Source organism: Mustelus asterias, chromosome 9 (genome assembly GCF_964213995.1).
Source record: "Mustelus asterias chromosome 9, sMusAst1.hap1.1, whole genome shotgun sequence".
NCBI lineage: Eukaryota > Metazoa > Chordata > Chondrichthyes > Carcharhiniformes > Triakidae > Mustelus > Mustelus asterias.
The window spans coordinates 2,599,903-2,624,532 of NC_135809.1; the positions used below are offsets into that span (position 1 = coordinate 2,599,903).

General features: G+C 45.4%; 1 protein-coding gene across 1 annotated transcript in view; it reads left to right on the forward strand.

The window, feature by feature from the left end:
- Positions 1 to 9,858, forward strand: part of LOC144498427 (synaptotagmin-A) — a 461,824-nt gene extending 451,966 nt beyond the window's left edge. The window contains exons 9-10 of the mRNA XM_078219520.1: positions 8,263 to 8,396; positions 9,652 to 9,858. Coding sequence (XP_078075646.1) covers positions 8,263 to 8,396; positions 9,652 to 9,858 — 341 coding nt within the window. The remainder of the gene's footprint in view (positions 1 to 8,262; positions 8,397 to 9,651) is intronic.
- Positions 9,859 to 24,630: the final 14,772 nt, after the last annotated feature.

The following is a 24,630-nucleotide window of genomic DNA, read 5'->3' on the forward strand; positions in this document are numbered from 1 at the left end:
ACCGACACTCCAAACCAGGCAGCATCCTGGTAAATCTCCTCTGCACTCTTTCCAGCGCTTCCACATCCTTCTTATAGTGAGGTGACCAGAACTGCACGCAATATTCCAAATGCGGTCTCACCAAGGTCCTGTACAGTTGCAGCATAACCCCACGGCTCTTAAACTCCAACCCCCTGTTAATAAAAGCTAACACACTATATGCCTTCTTCACAGCTCTATCCACTTGAGTGGCAACCTTTAGAGATCTGTGGATATGGACCCCAAGATCTCTCTGTTCCTCCACAGTCTTCAGAACCCTACCTTTGACCCTGTAATCCACATTTAAATTTGTCCTACCAAAATGAATCACCTCACATTTATCAGGGTTAAACTCCATTTGCCATTTTTCAGCCCAGCTTTGCATCCTATCTATGTCTCTTTGCAGCCTACAACAGCCCTCCACCTCATCCACTACTCCACCAATCTTGGTGTCATCAGCAAATTTACTGATCCACCCTTCAGCCCCCTCCTCTAAGTCATTAATAAAAATCACAAAGAGCAGAGGACCAAGCACCGATCCCTGCGGCACTCCGCTAGCAACCTGCCTCCAGTCCGAAAATTTTCCATCCACCACCACCCTCTGTCTTCGATCAGATAGCCAGTTACCTATCCAATCGGCCAACTTTCCCTCTATCCCACACCTCCTTACTTTCATCATAAGCCGACCATGGGGGACCTTATCAAACGCCTTACTAAAATCCATGTATATGACATCAACCGCCCTACCTTCATCAACACACCTAGTTACCTCCTCAAAAAATTCTATCAAATTTGTGAGGCACGATTTGCCCTTCACAAATCCGTGCTGACTATCCCGGATTAATCCGCATCTTTCTAAATGGTCGTAAATCCCATCCCTAAGGACCTTTTCCATCAATTTACCAACCACCGAAGTCAGACTAACCGGTCTATAATTACCAGGGTCATTTCTATTCCCTTTCTTATACAGAGGAACAACATTTGCCACTCTCCAGTCCTCTGGCACCATCCCCGTGGACAGCGAGGACCCAAAGATCAAAGCCAAAGGCTCTGCAATCTCATCCCTCGCCTCCCAAAGAATCCTAGGATACATTTCATCAGGCCCAGGGGACTTATCGACCTTCAGTTTATTCAAAACTGCCAATACATCCTCCCTCCGAACATCTATTTCCTCCAGCCTATTAGCCTGTAACACCTTCTCTTCCTGAAAAACATGTAGAAAAACAGTAGAATCAAAAAAAGTTTCAGATCAGGAAATCTGGTTGCCACTCGGGGGCCATTCAGATCCATTAAATATCTCCTTAAAGTCCGCCATTGCACCTTTCCTGTCCGACTTTTTTAACTTTCATCGCCCACTTTGGCCAATTTTGCTTTCATTCACATATTTTAGGTTGAACCTTTATTTATGTTAAAACATTAGACCCCCACTTCTCACCATCAAACCGAAAGTGAAAGTCACTCTTGTTGTGATTACTTGTACCTCAATGAGGTTATTGATTAATCCTGTCTCATTGCCAGCTCAAAGTAGCCTACTCTCCGATTGGTGCTGGTACATTCTGCTGTAAGAAATTATCCAAGACGGACTCTATAAACTCATTTTCTAGGCTACCTTGTCAATCTGATTCGCCCAATCTACAGAAAGATTAAAGTCACCCATGATTATTGTGGAACCTTTCTTACATGCCTCATTTATTTCTTCCTGTATATTGTGTCCGACTGTATAACCATCGGTGAGGGCCCCCACAACCTACTCATGCGAGTGATTTCTTAACCTTTCCTGTTCCTTATCTCTACCCAAACTGATTCTCCATCTTGCTATTTCAGGCTAAGTCCATGTATCGCTACTGTACTGATGACATCCCTAATGAACAGAGCTACCCCACCACCTCTTCCTAGCTTCTCGTCTTTTCGAGATGTCAAGAACCCTTCATTATTCAGGTCCCAGTCTTAGTCACCCTACAACCTCTGGAAGAGGTGGTGGGGTAGGTCAGTTAATTAGGGATGTCATCAGTACAGGAGCGATAGATGACCTTAGCATGAAATAGCAAGATGGAGAATCAGTTTGGGAAGAGATAAGAAATAGGAAAGGTTAAGAGATCACTAGCATGAGTAGTCTCTGCAATGGCTGTCAAGTCATACCTATTTATTTTGATCTGTGCTAGCAATAATTGATCATTAATTGGGAGGTGGGGGGCAGTTAGCTCAGTTGACCAGATGGCTAGAATGTGATATAGAATTAAGGCAATGGCCAGATTCAACAGCCATACCAGCTGTGTTCGTTCATGGAGACCTGTCTCCTTGCTTGATATGGAGTGGCGTCCCAGGGGAGGTGATGGCCTAGTGGTATTAATGCGAGACTATTACTCCAGAAACCCAGATAATGTTCCGGGGATCCGGGTTTGAATCCCACCACTGCAGGTGGAATCTGTATTCAATAAAAAATATCTGGAATTAAGAATCTACTGATGACCATGAAACCATTGTCGATTATCAGAAAAACCCATCTGGTCACTCATGTCTTTTAGGGAAGGAAATTTGCCGCCTTACCTGGTCCGGCCAATGTGTGACTCCAGAGTCACAGCAATGTGGTTGACTCTTAACTGCCCTCTGAAATGACCTAGCAAGCCTCTCAGTTGAAACAACCGCTACAAAGTCTCAACAAAGAAATGAAACCGGACGGACCACTTGGCATCGACCTAGGCACCGGAAAAGACAACGGCAAAACAAACAGCCCTGTTGACCCTGCAAAAGTCTCCTTACTAACATCTGGGGGCTAGTACCAAAATTGGGAGAGCTGTCTCTCAGACTAGTCAAGCAACAGCCTGACATCGTCATTCTCACGGTGTCATACCTTACAGATAACACCCCAATCACCACCATTACCACCCCCGGATATGTCCTGTCCCACTGGCAGGACAGACCCAGCAGAGGTGGTGGCACAGTGGTATACAGTCGTGAGGGAGTTGCCCTGGGATTTCATAACATTGACTCTGGACCCCATGAAGTCTCATGGCTTCAGTCTAAACATGGGCAAGGAAACCTCTTACTGGTTACCACGTGCCGTCCTCCTTCGGCTGATGAATCAGTATTCCTTCATGTTGAACAACACTCGGAGGAAGCAGTGAGGGTGGCAAGGACACAAAATGTACTCTGGGTGGGGGATTTCAATGTCCACCACCAAGAGTGGCTCAGCAGCAGCACTACTGATCGAGCTGGTCGGGTCCTAAAGGATATAACTGCTAGACTGGGTCTGCAGCAGGTGGTGAAGGAACCAACAAGAGGAAATAACATCCTTGATCTCATCCTTACCAATCTGCCGGCTGCAGATGTTTCTGTAGTATCAGTAAGAGTGATCACCGCACAGTCCTAGTGGAGACAAAGTCGCTCCTTCGCATTGAGAATAACCTCCATCATGTTGTGTGGCACTATCACCGTGCTAAATGGGACAGAAAGTGGAGTCACAGGTGGACAGAGTGGTGAAGGCGGCATTCGGCATGCTTGGTTTCATCGGTCAGAACATTGAATACAGGAGTTGGGACGTCTTGTTGAAGTTGTACAAGACATTGGTAAGGCCACACTTGAAATACTGTGTACAGTTCTGGTCACCCTATTATAGAAAGGATATTATTAAACTAGAAAGAGTGCAGAAAAGATTTACTAAGATGCTACCGGGACTTGATGGATTGAGTTATAAGGAGAGGCTGGATGGACTGGGACTTTTTTCTCTGGAGTGTAGAAGGCTGAGGGGTGAACTTATAGAGGTCTATAAAATAATGAGGGGCATGGATCAGCTAGATAGTCAATATCTTTTCCCAAAGGTAGGGGAGTCTAAAACTAGAGGGCATAGGTTTAAGGTGAGAGGGGAGAGATACAAAAGTGTCCAGAGGGGCAATTTTTTCACACAGAGGGTGGTGAGTGTCTGGAACAAGCTGCCAGAGGTAGTAGTGGAGGCGGGTACAATTTTGTCTTTTAAAAAGCATTTAGATAGTTACATGGATACGATGGGTATAGAGGGATATGGACCAAATGCAGGCAATTGGGATTAGCATAGGGGTTTTAAAAAGAAAAAGGGCGGCATGGACAAGTTGGGCCGAAGGGCCTGTTTCCATGCTGTAAACCTCTATGACTCTATGACCTCGAACCGATCTAGCAACTCAAGACTGGGCATCCATGAGGCACTGTGGGTCATCAACAGCAGCGGAATTGTACTCCAGCACAATCTGCAACCTCATGGCCCGGCATATCCCCCACTCAACCATTACCATCAAGCCAGGGGATCAACCCTGGTTCAATGGAGAGTGCAGGAGGGCATGCTGGGAGCAGCACCGGGCATACCCAAAAATGAGGTATCAACCTGGTGAAGCTACCAAACAGGAATACTTGTATGCCAAATGGCATAAACAGCAAGTGACAGACAGAGCTAAGCAATCCCACAACCAACGGATCAGGTCTAAGCTCTGCAGTCCTGCCACATCCAGTCGAGAATGGTGGTGGACAATTGAACAACTGACTGGAGGAGGAAGCTCCACAAATATCCCCGTCCTCAATGATGGAGGAGTCCAGCACATCAGTGCAAAACATAAGGCTGAAGCATTCGCAGCAATCTTCAGCCAGAAGTGCTGAGTGGATGATCCATCTCGGCCTCCTCCAGTGGTCCCCAGCATCTCAGGTACCAGTCTCCAGCCAATTCGATGCACTCCACGTGATATCAGGAAATAACTGGAGGCACTGGATACTGCAAAGGCAATGGGCCCTGATAACATTCCGGCAATAGTACTGAAGACTTGTGCTCCCGAACTTGCTGCTCCCCGAGCCAAGCTCTTCCAGTACAGCTACAACACTGGCATCTACCCAACAATGTGGAAAATTGCCCAGGTATGTCCTGTACACAAAAAGCAGGACAAATCCAACCCACCCAATTACCACCCAATCAGTCTACTCTCGAGTAATGGAAGGGGTCATCGACAGTGCTGTCAAGCAGCACCTGCTCAGCAATAACTTGCTCAGTGACGCCCAGTTTGGGTTTCGCCAAGGGCACTCAGCTCCTGACCCCACTACAGATTTGGTTCAAACATGGACAAAAGAGCTGAACTCCAGAGGTGAGGTGAGAGTGACAGCCCTTGACATCGAGGCCGCATTCGACATGAGTGTGGCATCAAGAAGCCCTAGTGTAACTGGAGTCAATGGGTATCGGGGGCAATCTCTCCGCTGGTTGGAACCATACCTGGTACATTAGAAGATGGTTGTGGTTGTGGAGGGTCAGTCATCTCAGCTCCAGGACATCTCTGCAGGATTCCCTCAGGGTAGTGTCTTAGGCCCAACCATCTTCAGCTGCTTCATCAATGGCCTTCCCTCCATCGTAAGGTCAGATGTGGGGATGTTCGCCGATGATTGCTCAATGTTCAGCACCATTCGCCACTCCTCAGATACTGAAGCAGTCCATGTTCAAATGCAACAAGGTCTGGACAATATCCAGGCTTGGGCTGACAAGTGGCAAATTACATTTGTGCCACACAAATGCCAGGCAATGACCATCACCAATAAGAGACACTCTAACCACCACCCCTTAACATTCAATGGTGTAACCATCACTGAATCCCCCTTGGGGTTACCATTAATCATTAACCAGAAACTCAACTGGACTCATCACTTAAACACAGCGGCTACAAGAGCAGGTCAGAGGCTGGGAATACTGCGGCGAGTAACTCACCTCCTGACTCCCCAAAGCCTATCCACCATCTACAAGGCACAAGTCAGGAGTGTGATGGAATACTCCCCACTTGCCTGGATGGGTGCAGCTCCAACAACACTCAAGAAGCTTGACACCATCAAGGACAAAGCAGCCCCGCTTGATTGGCACCACATCTACAAACATTCAATCCCTCCACCACCGACGCTCAGTAGCAGCAGTGTGTACTATCTACAAGATGCACTGCAGCAATTCACCAAAGATCCTTAGACAGTACCTTCCAAATCCATGACCACTTCCATCTAGAAGGACAAGGGCAGTAGATACATGGGAACACCACCGCCTGCAAGTTCCCCTCCAAACCACTCACCATCCTGACTTGGAAATACATCGCCGTTCCTTCGCAGTCGCTGGGTGAAAATCCTGGAATTCCCTCCCTAACGGCATTGTGGGTCAACCCACAGCACATGGACTGCAGCGATTCAAGAAGACAGCTCACCACCACCTTCTCAAGGGCAACTAGGGATGGGCAATAAATGCTGACCAGCCAGAGACACCCATGGCTCATGAATAAAAAAAAGCTCTGTAAGCAATTGTCTCTTCCAAATGGATGGAGATGCCGCTGGTCCTTTAAGACTAATTACTTTAACTTGCTATTAAGCAGGGAGATTATAAAGGAAAATGGAGAGAGAGTGATCAAGAAAATATGTTTGAAAATGGATCAATAGAATCATACAGCACAGAGGGAGATTGTTTGGCCCATCATGTCAGTGTAGACTCCAGGTGAAGGACAAGCATCAACACAATGGACCCAATGGCTTCATTTGTGCTGGAATTTCTAAGGTTTGGTGAAGCATGGACAGGAACTCTTGGCTGAAAAGTAGAATTAAGTATTATAAACAAAACAAAAACACAGTTGCTATTTCATATTCAGTGCTGTGATGCACTGGAAAAGATTTGCACAAATAACCTGTGTGTATTACAAAATGAAGACATATCTTTCCAATGAGTCGACTTATTCATGAATATATTGTTTAAAGGAAAGCTTAAGGAAAACATCTTAAGCGTAATCATCGCAAACCGAGAGTAAATAAAAGATTTAACATTCTGATGGAACGCAATCATCTTCAATGATTCTGTAACAATTTTATTTACATTTGACTATAACTCCAAAAGCAATGTGTAAAGTCACAAAACCCCATTTGGATAAAAGTGTTACAATGGAAGCCTTTCAAATTGCTGTAAAAAATCAAAATGCAAAATCATGGACAATTTAATCAGACACTGGATTTAAAATTGATATTGGTTCTGTAATTTTATTGACCTTCTTTCTGATTGAAAGTTCTTGATGTGAGGGGGAGACGGAGAGAATTGTTCTCACCCAGCGAGTTGTCGTGATCTGGAAGGCGCTGCCTGATAGGGCAGTGGAAGCAGATTCAATAGGAACTTTCAGAGGGCAATTGGATAAATAGATGCAAAGGGAAATTTTACATTGCTCTGTGCAAAGGGCGGATGAAATGGGATTGGTTGGACAGCTCTTTCAAAGAGTCAACATAGATATGATTCAGCCAACAGTCTCCACCTGTGGTGTAAAATTCGAGGAAGATAGAGACACCTGCTTCCAAAAAAGGCTCCATCAGCCTTATCCACTTCAAGCTGGTTTTCATCCACTTTACAGCCAATGGTTTGTGACACATTCATCTCGAACTAATAGTCTCGTATTGAATCAATGCAGTTTACAGTTTAAACTTGCAATGTGGGATCAAAATGTCTTTCTGGGTGAAAGCATTAACATGGGCTGCTTGGTCTCTCTCTCTGCATCCACCTTGTCATTGTTGGGCGTCAAAGGGAGGAGCTTGCATTTTCCCAGCACCTTTCCAATTCACAGCACCTCCCAAAATGCTTCACAGCCAATGACATACTTTTGAAGAGCAGTCACTTTTGTAGTGTGGGTAAACAGGGTGGAGAAAGATTGGATGTTGATTGGATGTGAATTAAACTGCATGACATAAAGGAAACTATTCTTCAGGAATAATACTTGCTGGATCTGATCTCATGGTAGCCGAAGGTTAGGATTACAGGTCCTGGTCTGAAGACTTGAGCATATAATCCAGGCTAACGCTCCCAGTGCAGTACTGAAGGAGTGCTGCACTGTTGGAGATGCTCGCTTTCACATGGACTGTTAACTAGAGGTACGTCTACCTTCTTAAGTCAATGTAAAAGATTGCGTGGCCGTTATTTTGGAGAAGAGCAGGGGTGTTCTCCCCAGAATCCTGGCCAATATTTAACCCTCCAGCAACATCACTATTGCAAATGTTGGCTGTGCGCTGCTCCACATTACAGCAGGTGGGAGCCTGAAAGGTGCTGTCAAAGTGTGAGGCTTTTAAATCGAAGCAGAAAGTGCAGCAGGTCAGTCTGTAAGGAGGTAACATGCTAATGCACGCATTTGCAAACTGTTTACTGGGAACAAATTTGCATTAAAATACCAACCCTGTTCTGAGTTATGACCTGGGCGTGGCCACATTTTATCCCTTTGTCATTATTATTTTTCCCAGATCCGTATGTGAAGATTCATCTGATGCAGAACGGCAAAAGACTGAAGAAAAAGAAGACAACAATTAAGAAGAATACTCTTAACCCGTACTACAATGAATCATTCAGCTTTGAAGTACCATTTGAGCAAATACAGGTAATGTCAATTAATGCACCCAACTTGTCTTTATTAATTTGGAGGGTGTGGGTGTCGCTGGCTGGGCCAGCATCTATTGTGCATCACTAACTGAAGTGAGCGTTTGCTAGGCTATTTCAGGACAGTTAAGAGTCAATCACGTTGCTGTGGGTTGGATGGCTGGTGAGGATCAGATTAGTGCCAGTGACACAGGATTCAAGTGGGAAGTGGTAGCGTCGTGCCAGCGTATTGTCACTATATGAGTAATTCAAAGACTCAGGGTAATGCCCTGGCGATCCAGCTTCGAATCCCACCATGGCAGATGGTGAAATTTGGAATTAAAAGTCTAATGATGACCATGAAACCATTGTCAATTGTTTCATCTGGTTCACTAGTGGCCAGGGACCTGGGTTCGATTCCCAGCTTGGGTCACTGTCCTTGCAGGGTCTCCACGTTCTCCCCGTGTCTGCGTTGGTTTCCTCCGGGTGCTCCGGTTTCCTCCCACAGTCTGAAAGACATGCGGGTTAGGTGCATTGGCCGTGCTAAATTCTCCCTCAGGCGAACAGGTGTCGGAGTGTGGTGACGAGGGGATTTTCACAGTAACTTTGTTGCAGTGTTAATGTAAGTCTACTTGTGACACTAATAAATAAACTGTAAACTTTAATGTCCTTTAGGGAAGGAAATCTGCCGTCCTTACCTGGTCTGGATCCACAGCAATGTGGTTGACTCTCAAATGCCCTCTGAACTGGAGGGCAATTAGGGGTGGTCAATAAATGCTGTCCCAGCCAGAGACGCCCACATCCCGTAAAATAAATTTTTTTTAAACCCTGTTCTAGCTGAGATGGATTTGGGATCTCCCCCCATGCCCTTGCCGTGCTGGAGGTTGTGACACTGTGGGTATGGGTTGTACCTGCAGGCAAGCAGAGAACTGGAGAAGTAATAACAGGAAAAAAAGTATCTTTTAGCTGTGGTTGTATTGAGATAATGACGACAGTGGTGAGTGCCACCAGCCATTGGATGGCTAAATAGCAATAGTTAGTGTTAACTCATTGGCCTACTGCACAGTGTCACTCTTCACTCTGTTAAAATCTACTCTGTTAATAGGATAAATAATAAATAATGACTCATTGTCAAAGAGGTGCTAAATAACACTAAATTATACCTAACATTATGAAAGTGTGATCAAATCATGACAATTGGGCAGAATTTAACATGTGAAGAGTAGCATTTCATTAATATTCCTCTTGTACCTCCTCCCCTATTTATCTTCACACAGAAAGTACAAGTTGTTGTCACTGTCCTGGACTATGACAAGATAGGCAAGAACGACGCCATTGGCAAAGTCTTTGTTGGCTATAACAGCACGGCTGCTGAGCTCCGCCATTGGTCAGACATGCTGGCCAACCCAAGACGCCCCATAGCGCAGTGGCACACTCTGCAGAATGAGGAAGAAGTGGACGTCGCTCTTGGCTTGAAGAAATGAGAAGCCTCTCAGTGTCCCTCCCTTTAGTACTCATCATCAGTGTGTGTAAATACCTCAACCCCCATCAATCCAGCCACTTCCACTTTGAATCTCTCGGAGCTGCTTCTCCCCCCACCCCCCCCCCCCCCCCCGCCCCCAACCCCTCCTCCCCCCCTTTCCCCGCACCCTCTCCCGCTCCATTATTAAATGTAAATTCTGGTTTAAAAAAAAATGTTCCTTGGGCACTTCATCTCATCAACCCTGTCCACACCATCACCCTTTTAAGCAATATGATCTGTGTAGATAGAGCATGATCAAAATAATGTATCTCACAGTTGTATATACACCGTAAAGCAGAAAATGATTTCTAGTCTGTGTGTTTGTATGTTGTTAGCATTTCTTATTCTGTGCATTGTTTTTAATAAGATGTTCTATTTTAAATTATATAAATTGACTAAGAAATACAAAAGTCAATGCTCTATATATTATGGGTTACAGATTTCTTCCGCATTCCAGTGATTTCCTTCTTGTGAGGCCTATAGAGTAAGGGGGAAACACACCTTAGTAAAGATAAGTGAGGGGGTGACACCACAACAAGCTGGAGCAGGTTGCCTGGTTCCATCCCTCTTTTGTGTGCGAGGTGCACACTTTGGGAAGAGTTTATAAATGTTTTTTCTTGTTCTGATGTAGTCAATGGCACTATTATAAAGCTATCAGTCATTCCATAAAGGACTGTTCTGTGTATCACTGTGACTCCCTGTGTGTTTAGAAACGTAGGATATTCGGTGGAATAGCAACAAGTTTACTCGGTAGCAATTTTGATTCAGACGTGTGGGTTTATCTGTTTTAATTTCAGCTAGGATAATCATTCCTTTCTGCTGCCCTGTCCAGATGGCCACATGGCACGCCCAGTTCCACTCAGACTACACGGACCAATACGGAACTGGGGGGGAGGGAGGAGGGGTTGCTATGTGGGACGGCTGGATTGAATTTCCAGGGGATCAGCAGGAATAGATGAAATCACACAGCATCTTTTTCGAGCACTGTGCAATGTAAACACAAAAACGTCGTGAAATAGTCTCCTACCAATGGGCCACGCCTTTAAAATAAGAGTGAGCAGCACATGGAAAGCTTTAGTTATTACTGTTAGTACACACTTAGCTCAGGATTTTAACAGTCACGCAATGAGCACACTGCGTAAGAAACTGCCACTAAGATGGTAACGTGCGGGTTTAATTTACAAGGTTATGTCACAACAATCGTTATATATAAATATATATAATAAAAAGACACTGCCAAATAAAGAATTACGATTCTTTCTGATAGTCACAACTTAAGTACAGCCATAACCAGAAGGTGCCCCTTCCCTTTCTACTCACTCAGTCAAGACTATCAAAACCTGCTGTGAGACAAAACACCAGAGCTAAATGCTAATCTTTATGATAATGAAGTGTAAAAAGCATTAGCATCAGATGCTGTAGAATGGTACTAGTTGCCTTTGCGTATGATTATGTACATTTACCTGCCTGCTTGAGTATTTAACGTGTGACCTTCCAATGTGTGTCATAGATGTATCGCGGTGTTCCTGCTGCCATGTTGCTCATGAGGTTGCAAGATCTGTGAACCTTCATCTTTGGCAAAGTGGTTTCCTTTCTCTGACTTGAGTTCAGTGTGTGTGTGGTGAATGGCATTGTGAAGTCCCTGATGTTTATATGACTTGATATTACACGCGTGTTCAATAAACCGTTTTATTTCCGGTCCATGTTTTAAATGATTGTAAAATTATGTGTGTTACTTACTGTTTGTTTATAAAAAAATATTAAAAGTTGATTACAGATTTAACAAAGACTCCTGTTGAGTTGATGATCTGTGGAATTTGTGTTTTTCACCTTTTGAAGGAAATCTCTACAACAAATGACATTCTTTTCAAGTGAAAAGTTCTCGAATAACCACGTCCTCGGTTTAACATCCCATTCAGCTCCTTCATCAATACCGCAATGCTGCCGTCAGCCCCACCTGGCTGCTGAACTGAACTGGTGACTGAATTCACAATCTCCTGAGTTTCCTAAAGTCATAGAGGTTTACAGCATGGAAACAGGCCCTTCAGCCCAACTTGTCCATACCGCCCATTTTTTTAAACCCCTAAGCTAATCCCAACTGCCTGCATTTGGCCCATATCCCTCTATACCCATCTTACCCATGTAACTGTCTAAACACTTTTTAAAAGACAAAATTGTACCCGCATCTACTACTACCTCTGGCAGCTCATTCCAGACACTCACCACCCTCTGTGTGAAAAAATTGCCCCTCTGGACCCTTTTGTATCTCTCCCCTTTCACCTTAAACCTGTGCCCTCTAAGTTTTAGACTCCCCTACCTTCGGGAAAAGATGTTGACTATCTAGCTGATCTGTGCCCCTGATTATTTTATAGACCCCTCTATAAATTGAGTGAGAGATGAAACGGTTACCCAATGAGTCAAGACCATCTTTCCTCATTCAGTGCTTAGCTCATAAACATTAGGAGTAGGAGTCGGCCTTTCAGCTCCTCAAAAAGATCACTGCCCTTTCATAACTTAACGCCACGGACCCACCTTAGATCCTTTGACACCTCAACAGGACAAAAATCCATCCATCTTGGTTATGGCTTTTCCTTCTGTGTGCTAGAAATTCTCAAATTGAGTTTGCGCTGAACATCAGACTGAAAGACTTTGATATATATCATTTCCTTTAAAGCGTTTCTTTCAGAAACAAGCCACCAGTTTGATGCGTATCTCCATGCGGATTTCTCTTAAGTTTAACAAACCTTCTTCTCGATAACAGAACTGTAATATTTCGAGCTGAATTTTTTGAAAGGAAATTCAGGAAGAAAACATTTCTTCACAGAGAGTCACCAGGATGTGGAATGGACTTTGCCGGAAGGCAGAAAGGTTTTTCAGTTTAGTTATTAGTGTCGCAAGTAGCCTTACATTAACACTGCAATTATGTTACTGTGAAAATCCCCTAGTTGCCACACTCCGGTGCCTGTTTGGGTACACTGAGGGAGAATTTAGCACGGCCAACGCACCTAACCAGCACGTCTTTCCGACTGTGGGAGGGAACCGGAGCATCGGAGGAAACCCACGCAGACACGGGGAGAACGTGCAAACTCTGCATAGACAGTGACCTGAACCAGGAATCGAACCCAGGTCCCTGGCACTGTGAGACAGCAATGCTAACCACTGTGCTACCGTGCTGCCCACAGTTGGAAGATCAGTTGAGGTGTTTCACCGATTCTTACTGGGGAAACTATAGGGTTAAAGGACATGGAATTAGCAATCTAACTGAGATGGGGAAAATTTCCATTTTGAATAGGTTGGGACTTTATTCCCTGGAGCGTAGAAGATTGAGGGGAGATTTGATAGAGGTGTATAAGATTTTGATGGGTATAGATAGAGTGAATGCAAGCAGGCTTTTTCCGCTGAGGCTAGGGGAGAAAAAAACCAGAGGGCATGGGTTAAGGGTGAAAGGAGAAAAGTTTAAAGGGAATATTAGGGGGGGCTTCTTCATGCAGAGAATGGTGGGAGTGTGGAATGAGCTGCCGGATAAAGTGGTAAATGCGGGGTCACTTTTAACATTTAAGAAAAACTTGGATGGGTTCATGGATGAGAGGGGTGTGGAGGGATATGGTCCAAGTGCAGGTCAGTGGGACTAGGCATAAAATGGTTCAGCACAGACAAGAAGGGCCAAAAGGCCTGTTTCTGAGCTGTAATTTTCTATGGTTCTATGGTTCTAAAAAGGTAAAGTCTAAGGTGTAGTTGTCACATTTACAAGTGTATTGATGGAGCAAGAGAGTCCACAACAGGTGTAGTGTTCAATGGTTTGATTGATCTGTATTTTATCGTGTTATTTTGGTAATTGATCGATCTATACTGTATTGAATAGCTTAAGCTAAGGTAGAGCTAGACAGCTAAGAAAACTCAGAAAATTCGATAAAAGCCTAAGGTTCTGGGCTTAGATCATGTGTATGCTGAAATCCATAATTCTTGAAAATTCTTGAAGTCCTGAGATATTTGTAAATATTGTAAATAAATCCATTGTAGATTTAGAATGATTTGGAAATGATCAACTCATGATATTTGGAACTAGTATCAACTCTGCATGGCACTGAGATAAATTAGACATCAAAGATATACCGCAAACTGGTGAATACGTAACATCAAGTTCACTCAACATTCCCTCTAAAGTGTTATCCATCCAATGGTGATGTGAGTTTGAGGCAATAAGAGTCAAATAAAATGTGCATTTTAGATGACTATATTCAGATAAGAACTTGTTAACTTCCTTATGTCGTAAATAAGGTGCAAAATGTTCTAGAAGCTTCTAGGAGCACCTCCCCCTTGCACTAATACACCATTTGATTTGATTTGATTTGATTTATTATTGTCACATGTATTAACATACAGTGAAAAGTATTGTTTCTTGCACACTATACAGACAAAACATACTGTTCATAGAGAAGGAAACGAGAGAGTGCAGAATGTAGTGTTACAGTCATAGCTAGGGTGTAGAGAAAGATCAACTTAATGCAATATAGGTCCATTCAAAAGTCTGACAGCAGCAGGGAAGAAGCTGTTCTTGAGTCAGTTGGTATGTGAGCTCAGACTTTTCCATCTTTTTCCCGAAGGAAGAAGGTGGAAGGGAGAATGTTCGGGGTGCATGGGGACCTTAATTATGCTGGCTGTTTTGCCGAGGTAGCGGGAAGTCTAGACAGAGTCAATGGATGGGAGGCTGGTTTGCGTGATGGATTGGGCTACATTCACGACCTTTTGTAGTTCTTTGCAGTCTTGGGCAGAGCAGGAGCCATACCAAGCTGTGATACAACCAGAAAGAATGCTTTCTATGGTGCATCTGTAAAAGTTGGTGAGAGTTGTATTTCTTTAGTCTTCTGAGAAAGTAGAGGCACGGGTGGGCTTTCTTAACTATAGTGTCGGCATGGAGAGTCCAGGACAGGTTTTTGGCGATCTGGACACCTAGAAACTTGAAGATCTCGATCCTTTCTACTTCGTCCCCATTGATGAAGACAGGGGCACGTTCTCCTCCAAGCTTCCTGAAGTCAATGACAATCTCTTTCGTTTTGTTGACATTGAGAGAGAGATTGTTGTTGCCGCACACACACCAAGCCTGTGAATTATTGTGCAATTATGTAAATAATGTCCTTGTTAACATCCAAGTTTTATTCTGTGAACAGTTGTGATCAGAAGAACAGGGTGAGGTTAGTTAAACCAACACATAAGGTAGCTTTACTTCACCATTTAAGTTCTCTGCATTCTGTACCTACAGTGTAGATATACAGCTAAATACCGTGCAAATTCCACAGGTTTTGTAAGCACTCTGAATATGTTAAATATACAGAAGCACAGTGGGTGTACCTGCACCTCAGGAACTACAGTGGCTCCTCAAGAGCAACTGGGGATGGGCAATAAATGTTGGTCTAGCTAGCGACGGCCACGAATAAAGAAATGAACTTAAAAATAACTTGCATTCATATGACACTTTTCACCTTAAGACATCCCAAATTACTTTACAGCCAATAAAGTACTGTTTAGGAACATAGGAACAGGAGTCGGCCATTCAGACCATCAAACCTGCTCCAACATTTAAGACGATCAAGGCTGATCAGACACTTCAATGTCTTTTACACCCACTATCCCCAAAACCTTTTATATTATCGTTCATTAGAAATCGATTAATCTCTGCTTTAAGCATACTCAATGACTGAGTTCCCTCTGAATTAGAGAATTATAAAGATTCACAACCCTCTGTGTGAGGACATTTCTCCTCAGCTCGGTCCGAAGTGGTTTCCCTCTTATTTTGAAATTGTGCCCCCTGGTTCTAGACTCATCAACCAAGGGAATAAGTGAAGTGTTGGCACAGTTGTAATGTAAAGGTGTTGTCCTGTCCCTACCCCAGAGAGCAGCTGGGTCATTGAATACATTCCAGGCTGAGTTCGATCTCTATGGGAGGTTACGGTCAAGGAATGGGGACTCTGGAAAGGGGAGTTAAATCCACAGTCAGACCAACCATATTGAACAGTGGAGCAGGCTCGAGGGGCCGAATGGCCACTCCTCTATATCTCATACCCTTATGTGTAACAGCAACTAATCTGCATACAGCCAGCTCCCACAATTAGCAATGAGGTTAAAGGCTATCTCATTTTGATTCAGATATGTTGGTGAGTAATGTTGGGCCAGAAGCTACAATCTACAGAGTTTTAAATCAGATCGTAGCATCATCTGACTCCTGTTCTCCTTACAACCTTCATCAAACTTGACTTTCAACTGTGTGTCTCAGTGCAAAGAAATCTTGCGGTGAAAGACCGTTTGAGGAGGAGACTAACCACGGATGGCTATTTATTTTGCCTCCTTCTCCATGGACATGCCCCGTAGGCTAAGCTTCATGCTCAGTAATTCCAACGAGGATATTTTATTGCTGAGTCTGATTGGCCACACAGGCTCTCAAAATGAAAAATGCATAAATCAAAGAACATAAATAGAAGCCGGAGTGGACCATGTGACCTATCAAAGCAATCTTGCTGTGGAAATGAAGCTACTATCAGATTCTGGTTGAATAATGAAAGAGTTCAGTGTTTACACTGTCTGACCATATTACAGAGAGAGAGAGAGAGCGACGAGCAAACTGTGCATCTTCCCTCTCACCAACTATCCAGAAGCAGGAGGTGTTTGGAATTCTTTTTAAAGAATGCTGTGGTGTGTTTTCCCAAACCCTGTTTGTGGGATCCACTTTTCTACTAATTAGAAACCTACATTACAATTAACTTAGAGGGTTAGTATATTTCATATTCAAAGCCCAAGGAGAAAGTGATCGCAACTTCCCACTCCACTACACACACAGACACACAAACACACACACACATAGACAGACACACACACAGACACACACAGACACACACACAGACTCACACACATGCACGCACACGTACATATACACACATACAGACATACACACACACTCACGCACACACGCATACTCATACACACACAGTATACACACACATAGATACACAGACACACACACACACAGACACACATAGATACACAGACATACACACACAGACACACAGACATACACACACATAGACACACATACAGTAAGGGAAGGATAGAGAAAAAGAGTTTTATAACTATGGATGGTGCTAAGACTTGTCCTCGCTCACCTGATGAAGGAGCAGCGCTCCGAAAGCTTGTGCTGCCAAATAAACCTGTTGGACTTTAACCTGGTGTTGTGAGACTTCTTACTGTGCCCACCCCAGTCCAACGCCAGCATCCCCACACCATGGTGCTAAGAACACAGCTGATGGTAAATGCCCAAGCCCTGCAACATCTTATAGGTTTTTATAAGTTATAAATAAAATCCAGTAACAGTTACCACACCAGGCTGTTATACCTCTTTGATGTTGCTTCTGAGGTAGTGCAGAACAATTGTTTTTTCAAGGAAAGCTTTCTTCACAGACCCGGCTTGCTGCTATTCCTGCTGTGAGCTGAGGTCTCAAACAACTGCCCTCGCATAGTTTGAATGATCTTCTACTTTATAGTTTTTCCCTTCTGATCTTCCCTTATCTGAACGAACCTCTTAAGAAGTCGAACATTACCCCCTCCATATTGTGAGTTGACCTGTTAGAATGTAAAGCTCACCTCTTGCCTCCTGCTTTGAAACTCTAACACTCTGTTCAAACACTTTATGCTCTGTTCCTCCTTGTTACCAGCTTGCCTTGGGTCAGTTCTACAGGGGGATAGTAGGAGATCGTCCAGCAGAGACAGGCTGTAAGGAGCAGGCTGTTGTGCCACTCAGAGAGCATCCTCCATGGACAAATTAATTTTATAATCCTTGACACATCAACAGACCTCGGAATGAGAGCACACAGAACAGGAAATGCAGCTGTCCGTGGCTGAGCCAGCTTTTGCACGCTGTTATCCAATTAGTCCCACTCCACTGGCTATTCCCCATTTTTTCCATCTTTAACTATTTATCCAATTCTATTTTGAAAGTTCCTATCCAATCTGTCCCCTACACCAGTCTTTCCTCATTTCACCTCTCATCTTCTGCCGATTTGCCAGAACTTTCTGTCTCTATCAAAACAGAACATAGAAGGAGTTGACATTGCACTTTGAAGCAGTTCACCATGATAATTTGCAGAATGTTTTATTCCTGAACACAAAAGCCACATCCCTAGCGTTCTATAAATAAATGTCTGCTATTTAAATATTTCAAAACTTCACCTCCTCTGGGGAAGACACTGCCTGCTATCTTAAAGAACACCTTACCAAGCGGTGAATTAAGATGTTAGGGCACTCATCCCTACAGAGAGAACCACAGGTTAACTATCTGGGTTCAAATCCCTCCATGGCCTCACCCCATCCCTGTCTCTCCAGCCCTACAATTCTCTCTCCATTCCTTCAATTCCTCCAGATTACAATCTCTAAATTCAGCTGTCATTGCGCAAGGTTCCCTCCCTCAACCCCTTCATCTCTCTCCTTCGCTGCATCTCTCTCCCCCTTGAAGATGCAACCTAAAATCAATCTCTTTGACCCAAGCCTGTCCTGTGATCTCCTCATGTGTCAGGTTTTGTTGTTGGTATAACTCTTGTCAAGCCTTTTGGGACGTTCCACCATATTAAAGTGCTTCTTAATCTGAGTTGGTGTTCCAACCTGCAAATCTTTAATGAGCTTATCATGATTCAGGTTGGAACAGCGAGAGGAAGATGGGAACAAAAGGGAGGAAGGAAGGAAGGGAAGGAGGCAGGCGGAGAGAAGGGAGGAAGGGAAGGAGGCAGGCGGAGAGAAGGGAGGAAGGGAAGGAGGCAGGCGGAGAGAAGAGAGGAAGGAAAGGAGGCAGGCAGAGAGAAGGGAGGAAGGGAAGGTATTTCCATTGGCACTGGCGGTGTCTGTCAGGTGAGATTCATCCATCTGAAAGATGCAAATGAGCCCATTCTGAGCAACCGCCAGCCAGACCCACTACTCAGAGACCAGGCCGCCATTTTTAAAGGGTCACCTGATCTCTGCGCTGGAGACAGCCCACCCCTAAAAAAATTAAATGGTGTTCACTGCCCCCCCCCCCCATCCCACTGATCACCCACAAATAACGGATAACACCCCCCCTCCCCCCCCCCAACCCCCCCCCCCCTCCCCCCGCGACATCACGCAGGCATGAGGATGACTCGATGCAGACCGGAATTCTCCAATCCCCGTCTCCCCACCCCTGCTGCCAGCAAGAACAGAGAATCTGGTGCTCAGCCAAGACTCCATTCACAGCAGTGGGACTGGAGAATCCCAGCCACGGGCAAGGTCAGAGAATTCCAACCCCTGTGTTTTTAGTGATACTGGTGATGAGATAAACATTGGACAGGATACTCGGGTGAACTGTCCTGCTGACTGTGCCATGGGATTTTTTATATCCTCCAGAGAGAGTTGTTGGCAGCCTCAGTTTAATGTTTTATCTGAAAGATAGGTATAAATGAGTATAATTTATTTTGTTTATTAATTCAGGGGGTGTGGGTGTCACTGGCAGGGTCAGCATTTATTGCCCATCCCTAAATACCCTTGAACGGAGCGGCATGCTCGGCCATTTCTGAGGGCAATTGAGGGACAACCACATTGCTGTGGCTCTGGAGTCACATGTAGGCCGGACCAGGTAAGGACGACAGATTTCCTTCCCGAAAGGATATTAGTGAACCAGATGGGCTTTTCCGACAATCAGCAATGATCACATAGAGATCACGTACCAACCAACTCGAGAACTTTTGAATGGACTTACCTTGCATTAAGTTGATCTTTCTCTACACCCTAGCTATGAGTGTAACACTACATTCTGCACTCTCTCATTTCCTTCTCTATGAGCGATATGCTTTGTCTGTATAGAGTGCAAGAAACAATACTTTTCACTGTATACTAATACACGGCACGGTAGCACAGTGGTTAGCACTGCTGCTTCACAGCTCCAGGGACCTGGGCTCGATTCCCGGCTTGGGTCACTGTCTGTGTGGAGTTTGCACATTCTCCTTGTGTCTGCGTAGGTTTCCTCCGGGTGCTCCGGTTTCCTCCCACAGTCTAAAGATGTGTGGGTTAGGTTGATTGGCCATGCTAAAATTGTCCCTTAGTGTCCTGAGATGTGTAGGTTAGAGGGATTAGCGGGTAAATGTGTAGGGATATGGGGGTAGGGCCTGGGTGGGATTGTGGTCGGTGCAGACTCGATGGGCCAGATGGCCTCTTTCTGCACTGTAGGGTTTCTATGATTCTATGTGACAATAATAAATCAAGTTAAATTAATGGTTTCATGGTCATCAGTAGATTCTTAATTCCAGATTTTTTATTGAATTCAGATTTCACCATCTGCCGTGGTGGGATTCGAACCCAGAGTCCCCAGAACATTACCCCAGGTCCCTGGATTACGAGCCTAGTGATGATACCACAATGCCACCACCTCGAGTTTATATCATCTCTTTCTACTAACTGCTGAAAAGATCATTATTTTGTAGCCATACCTGTTGTCCAACCTCAACAACACTATTATACCGTTAACTAAGTACTCTCGGGGATAAATCCTCACTCATGTTGGCTCCAGGATACAGCTTCCCATTACCACTTGCAGAATTCTCCTATCAAAGCTATCGATTCTGACCACTGTCACAACACTGCAATATCATTACAAATACAAACTACCTCTGGCTTCCAGTAAATTATTTTTCTTGTGCGAGTTCTCTATTCTAACCCACAGTCATTAAACTGCTGCATTGGTGATCTCATCCCTTCAGTAGAATAGCCATGGGCAGAGCAGTCGCTGGTTGCACAATAAGTCACGAACTTCAAGTAAATGATTGAACAACATGTTCAGCAGAAAACCAAATAAGAAGGTGAGTGTGGGGAGTGATCGCAGCTTAGATTCAGGCAGTGTTCTCTCGAGCTTACTCCTAATAGCCCACCATGTTGCCAAGAACCCAGACTGTAATTGCTATGGGAATAATGCCACCGCGGGACCATTGTCTCAGTAACCCAGTTACAAGTTTCATGAGCTGAAAGCAACATTCTTCAATCACTGCAGCCAATTCTGTCTTCATGAAATCATCACCTGGAAAACTGCCATTGCGTTTAAACAATAATTACAACAATGTTTGTCAGCTGTGACCCGGTACGTAGCCCTCTCACCTCTGAGTCACAAGGTTATAGGTCAAGGCCCGTGTCAGGACTGAGGTACATTGTTACATTGTGGCTGTTATGGTGGCCCCTGTGTACTCTATGAATGGTATGCTGTGTCTGTGTAGCACACAAGAAACAATACTTTTCACTGTATCCCAATACATGTGACAATAATAAATCAAATCATATCATCAAGAGATTCAAGACTTTGGCGAAAACAAAAGGCATTTATTGATGAGGAAATTAGGTGCAGGAGTTGCAGTCCTTGTCTGCCTGGGGGTGGAGCTCCAGTCTTTATACATTTACTACATGGCTGCCAGAAGATTCTGCCTGAAACAGAACTCCACCCTCTGGGGTGATCACTCACTCTCAGTTTCTATTGGTCCCTGAAGTCAGGTGATTCACTTCTGCTGCACCGTCTTAAAGAGACAGACTCACAGACACAACGTGCAGGATCTGTACTGACAATGCAGTCCTGGAGGAGTGCTGCACTGTCAGAGGTGCAGCCTGTTGAATTAAACATTTGACTGAGGCTCCACCTGCCTCTCAGCTACACCTAAAAGAGCCGATGGTCACTATTGAGGGAAGAGGGAAATCCAGCCCAATGTTTACCCCTCAATCGACATCACAGAAAGAGGTGGCCTGTTCAATGGTTTAATGTTGATAATGTTTGATGCCAACATCATTGTTCTACAGAGAAGCAGGTCAGGTGACGCACGCTCGATATGCCAGGCTAACTATACCTTCTGATATGACAGGTGCACAGGACACCACAGTGAGCCAAGTGTAGGCTTCACAGTCCGTCAACTGACACGGTCAACTGAGGAACCGCCAGCAACTTCTGAACATCTCAGGTGAGATTTTCCAGCTGTGCTCGCCCAAGGTCGGAAAATCCCGTCTGAGGTCAACGGACCTTTCAGGTTCCGTGTGTGTGTGTCCCCCACCCCCCCCCCCCCCCCCCACCCCCGCCGCTACGATTCCCATGTTGGGCGGGACAGGAAATCCCATCCCTCATCTCTCTGCACCTGTCATCTGATAAAAGAACGGTTAATTCAACAGCACTTATGCACCAACTTTGAATTCTGTTCAGCATCTCATTCTAAGAGATTTTCAAGAAAGCAATCGACACCATCAGCAGGACAGAGCCCGACAGGATTTTGGAAAAAGTTGGCTGTCCACAAACCTCCTCAGTCAAAGCTGCTCCTTTCATGGCAGCAGGCAGCGCACTGCAACATGCCAGGTGGAATGTTCCCATCCCGCCCACCATGGATGGGACACGGACCAAGCAAAGGTCCGTTGACCTCGGACGGGATTTTCCAGTCTTGGGGCGAGTGCAGCTGGAAAATCCCACCCACGGGGTGTCAAATCATAGAATCTCTACAGTGCAGCAGGAGGCCATTTGGCCCATCGAGCCTGCACCGACCACAATCCCACCCAAGCCCTTTTCTCATCACCCCACATATTTACCCTGCTAATCCCCTGACACTAAGGTCAATGTACCATGGCAAATCAGCCTAACCCGCACATATTTGGACTGTGGGAGGAAACCGGAGCACCCGGAGGAAACCCACGCTGACACGGGGAGAACGTGCAAACTCCACACAGACAGTGACCCAAGCCGGGAGTTGAATCTGGGTCCCTGGCGCTGTGAGGCAGCAGTGCCACCGTGCCGCCCACCTTTTTAAATATTATCTAATGAGGAAAGGTTGGACAGGTTGGGCCTGTATCCATTGGTGTTTAGAAGAATTGAGAGGTGATCTTATTGAAACATAAAAGATCCTGAGGGGGTATAAAGAATGATGTCAGTGATGTATTAATGACATCAGCCAGTCATGTGTTGGACTCTCTCAAGAGAGGTTGGAATTGTGCCGAGGAGCAATAGGCCGACTCTGCAACCTGTTTCGATGTGTTACTAATAAACAACTGTTCGGAAGATACCAGAATCTGTCCACAGGCTGTCTAAGAGCCAATCCCCAATGCTTAGAATCCAAGGCAGAACAAAGAACAAAGAAAAGTACAGCACAGGAACAGGCCCTTCGGCCCTCCAAGCTTGCGCCAATCATGATGCCTTAACTAAACTTAAAAACACCTTCCTCCCTTACTCAGTCCATATCCCTCTATTCCCTCCCTATTCATGGACCCATCCAGATGCCTCTTAAATGTTGCTAATGTGCCTGCTTCCACCACCTCCTCTGGCAGCGCGTTCCAGGCACCCACCACTCTCTGCGTGAAAAACTTTCCCCGCACATCTCCCTTAAACTTTCCCCCTCTCGCCTTGAACCTGTGCCCCCTTGTAATTGACACTTCCACCCTGGGGAAAAAGCCTCTGACTATCCACCCTGTCTGTGCCTCTCATCATTTTGTAGACCCTCTATCAGGTCTCCCCTCAGCCTCCATCTTTCCAGTGAAAACAATCCTAGTTTATTCAACCTCTCCTCACAGCCAACACTCTCGTGACCAGGCAACATCCTGGTGAACCTTCCTTGCACTCTCTCCAAAGCTTCCACATCCTTCTGATAGCGTGGTGACCAGAACTGCACACAATACTCCAAATGCAGCCTGACCAAGGTTTTATAAAGCTGCAACATGATTTCCCAACTCCTGTACCCACATCAGAGCAGACTTGTTAGGGTGGCTACGAAGAGGATGTTTATCCTTGTGACAGAGACTGGAATGAGGGGACACAGCTTTACGAATAAAGGCTGGGATTTTCCGGTCCCATGTTTTCAGGCAGGTTTGACGACCGTATCGGGAAGGCCCAAATCCTGTTTTACGTTACTAGGAAACCTTGCCACGATTGCCCCCTCCCGCTGCCGGTAATGTAACTGGTTTCCCCAAATGTAATATTGGGAATCTCATTTCCATTAATTTGCATCTCATTATCGGGAGTCCCCACAGCAATCACCCGCACCCCACCTCCCACCTCCTCCTCCATCCCCTCTCCCCACCCCCACCCCCTCCCCCACCCACTCTGCTTCCCCCGCCCACTTCCCTTCCCCCGCCCAAAACTCCCTCCTTTGCCACCTGGGGTGGCTGCCAGTTAAATAGCAGTGACCTCCCTGCTGCAGTCCAATGGGGTGAGGGGAAAGGCTCCATGGGTTAAAGAAGGGGCTGGGGGCAGGAACCCTACTGACCACCCAGGTGGGGTTTCCACTCTGACTATCGGCACGGTGAATTACTTTTCTGTTTTTTTCTCAGAGGCCTGGGGTCCCCCTGCATTTTCTTAGCAGCGACCGCCTCTCCCAACGGTGATACCAAGACTTCAGAGCTGTGCGGGCCCTGGGATTGGACAGCAGTATCATTGCCTGCACTCCCTAATAGGTCAGGAGACCCACAGGCAGCCAATGAGGAGAGTGACTGGAGCCAAACAGCAGAGCAGGTCCCGCTGCTCACAATTGTGGCTTCAGGATCCAGCCTCTATCCCAAGGTCAAGATCCCAAACCCCCCAATAAACTCAGTCCTACGATTGCATGAACAGTACTCGAATCGTGCTTGCTAAACACCAGACTGGGGGGGAAGGACACAGCAGCCATTAAACATAGAACATAGAACAGTACAGCACAGTACAGGCCCTTCGGCCCTCGATGTTGTGCCGAGCTTTGTC